General features: G+C 51.9%; 1 protein-coding gene across 1 annotated transcript in view; it reads left to right on the top strand.

Annotated features, from left to right (window-relative positions):
• The first annotated feature begins 1,457 nt into the window (after positions 1 to 1,457).
• Positions 1,458 to 2,738, top strand: part of RHBG (Rh family B glycoprotein) — a 14,736-nt gene continuing 13,455 nt past the window's right edge. The window contains exon 1 of the mRNA XM_003795254.2: positions 1,458 to 1,647. Within this exon, the coding sequence (XP_003795302.1) occupies positions 1,461 to 1,647 (187 nt within the window). The 5' untranslated portion in view covers positions 1,458 to 1,460. The remainder of the gene's footprint in view (positions 1,648 to 2,738) is intronic.

Here is a 2,738-nt window from a genome sequence, read left to right as displayed (position 1 = left end):
CCCAGGGGGACAGCTTGAGGCTCTGTCTCAAAAAAAGAAAGAAAGAAAGTCCGGGAAAGTGAGACAACCATTTTAAGCTAGCCTCAGGCTACTCCTCTTGGAAGATCTAAAAGAACAATACATTATCTGATTTCTATTGTTAAAGTTAAAGGTTAGGATAAACAGAGGAGTGAAACCTTTCTCTTCTATATATACTCAATTAAATTTCCGAGAAACTGGCTTCATGACTGTTTTTTTATGGTTTTGAAGACCCTGCAGTTACGATGGAGTATTTTACTCACGTCATTACGATGGAGTTTTTCTTTTTACTCACATCAACCTTTGAGTCATGTCCTCTGCACAGATGGGCCATTTCAACCCTTATCTGACAGGCTGACTTGACTGCACAGTCGGGGTTACCTGTAGGAGGTTTTTACGCCTGGCCTGCAGGCCCACACTTTGTTTTCCCAGGTCGCTTAGGGCTTCGACAAAAGCACATAATACTCACAAATCTTTTCACTCAGTTCTGGAATTAAAAGAGCACATTTCATTTAATTTTTATGGGGGTTTACCCCACAGTCCAAATGGTCCCAGCCTGGTTAATCATCAATGCCTGCAGCAGACTGCTCACCTCCATTCCACATGTCTGCTTTTTTAGTAGGGAAAAGACTGAGTGACCCCCCAACTCTTCTCATGTTGAACCTAGAGGGGCCAGATCAGGGCCTTTATTTTATTTATTTATTTGAGACAGAGTGTTTCGCTATATCGCCCTCAGAAGAGTGCTGTAGCGTCACAGCTCACAGCAACCTCAAACTCTTGGGCTTAAGTGACTCTCTTGTCTCAGCCTCCCAAGTAGCTGGGACTACAGGTGCCTGCCACAGCGCCCAGCTATTTTTGTTGTTGTTGTTGTCGTCATTATTGCTTAGTAGGACCTGGCAGGGTTCAGGTTCAAACCTGCCAGCCCAGGTGCATGTGGCCGGCGTGCTAACCACTGAACTACAGGCGCTAAGCCAGATCAGGGCCTTTAAAGGCCGCTCGTTTCTCAGGAGACAATCCGTAAACTAACACCGTGTAAGAGGGGGTCCCTTCCCTCACCCTGCCCCCTTCTCTGTCTTGAAGCTGTGCCTTCGTAGAGCAGGAACATAGGGCCCCTTTTCAGGGTCACTTCCAAGGACCTATCCCAACTAGAACAGCGCCAAGGTCAGCTGGGCCAAGGGAGACAGGACCTGTAGCCCACTCACCCCCCACCCGGGCTACTCGCCCCGCCTCAGGCTGAGGCCAAGGCAGCTGCAGCCCCCTCCTCACACCTAAACCTTGAGCCGGTCTTAGGCAGGGATGACACCTCCGTGTGGGCGGGGCCTTGCGGGGCGTGCCCAGGTGGGGCGGGGCCTGGCTCAGGCGAAACCCGCGGGGCCGCCCGGGGCTGGTCAGCCAGAGCCCAGGAGTGCAGGAGCCTTTCGCCCGCTGGCCGCACCTGTCTCATGGCTGGGTCTCCGCGCCGCGCTGCGGGTCGGCGACTGCAGTTGCCTCTGCTGTGCCTCCTCTTCCAAGGCGTCACCGCCATTCTCTTTGCGATCTTTGTCCGCTACAACCACGAAACCGACGCTGCCCTCTGGCACCAGGGCAATCACAGCAACGCGGACAATGAATTTTACTTTCGGTACCCAAGTGAGTGCGGGTGAGGGCGTGCGGGAAGTGCAGACCTCCAGCTCTCTGGTGTCCAGGAAGGGACCGTGGGTGCCCGGGTCTGTCTGGGTCTAGTGGGCTCTCTGAGATGAAAGGGTCCCGGGTTAAAAACCCCTTACACTAGAGCCTGTCATATTCCAAGTTTAGGGCCGAGGGTGGCACCTACATTTTGTCCTTTAGTCTATGAGATAGACAAAGGAAGAAACTGAAGCTCAGGGAGTTAAAGTGGCTGATTCAGCAAGTGAGGGAGCTGGGATTCAAACCCAGATCTGAAGCACCAGCTTTAACTACTCCCTGGTCGCACCACCCAGTTTGCTGGTCTGTGGCAGAGATTTGGCCTTTCCTAAGAGGCTCTGCCCTGACTACAGGTGGAGATTGTCCTAAAGGTGGTAACAGCAGGTGTTGGGTATAAAGCCCTCACACCTATAGGCAGCCAAGACTGGGCAGTCCAGAAGGTTTTCCTCAGTCCTGCAAAGCTGGCTCTTCCAGAGTCACAAAATGATGCAACTACCTACCAGGTAACCAGGGAGCAGCAGCCCCTAGACCCAACAGAAAGCATGACAGGGTCATTAGCCTATTTCACAGAGGAGGAAGCTGAGTCTCAGATGGGTCGTAACTTGTTCATGATCACCTGTCCTTGAGTGGCAGAGCTGGAGTTAGGACTCAGGCACCTTAAGCTTCTTGCTTCACTAGTCACCGTCAAGTTTCAAGAGGGATTGGTTAATCTCCCCCTCCTTCCCTCCCACCCCCACTTCCACCATGGGGAGAAAGTCTCTTCTTCAAGGTCTGCCCCCGCCCCAGCATTGTAACTTAGGCCCTAGGGAGCTGGAAGCAAGAACACTTCACCTCCCAGAATTCACAAATATTTCTGAGCATTAGTTTTCTCTGAGCAATGGAAAAAAGGATGCCTCAATGTGAAGGATATACATTTAAACAAGGCCTAAAGCATTAGTCTCCTGTAAGGTTAAAAAATATATATCCCAGGCTCGGCGCCTGTGGCTCAAGTGGCTAAGGTGCCAGCCACATACACCTAAGGTGGCAGGTTCGAACCCAGCCTGGGCCCGCCAAACAAC

The sequence above is a fragment of the Otolemur garnettii genome, unplaced genomic scaffold, assembly GCF_000181295.1.
Source record: "Otolemur garnettii isolate 467f Iridium unplaced genomic scaffold, OtoGar3 scaffold00091, whole genome shotgun sequence".
NCBI lineage: Eukaryota > Metazoa > Chordata > Mammalia > Primates > Galagidae > Otolemur > Otolemur garnettii.
Note: the sequence above shows the minus strand (reverse complement) of the source record. Positions and strands in the feature narration are given on the sequence as shown.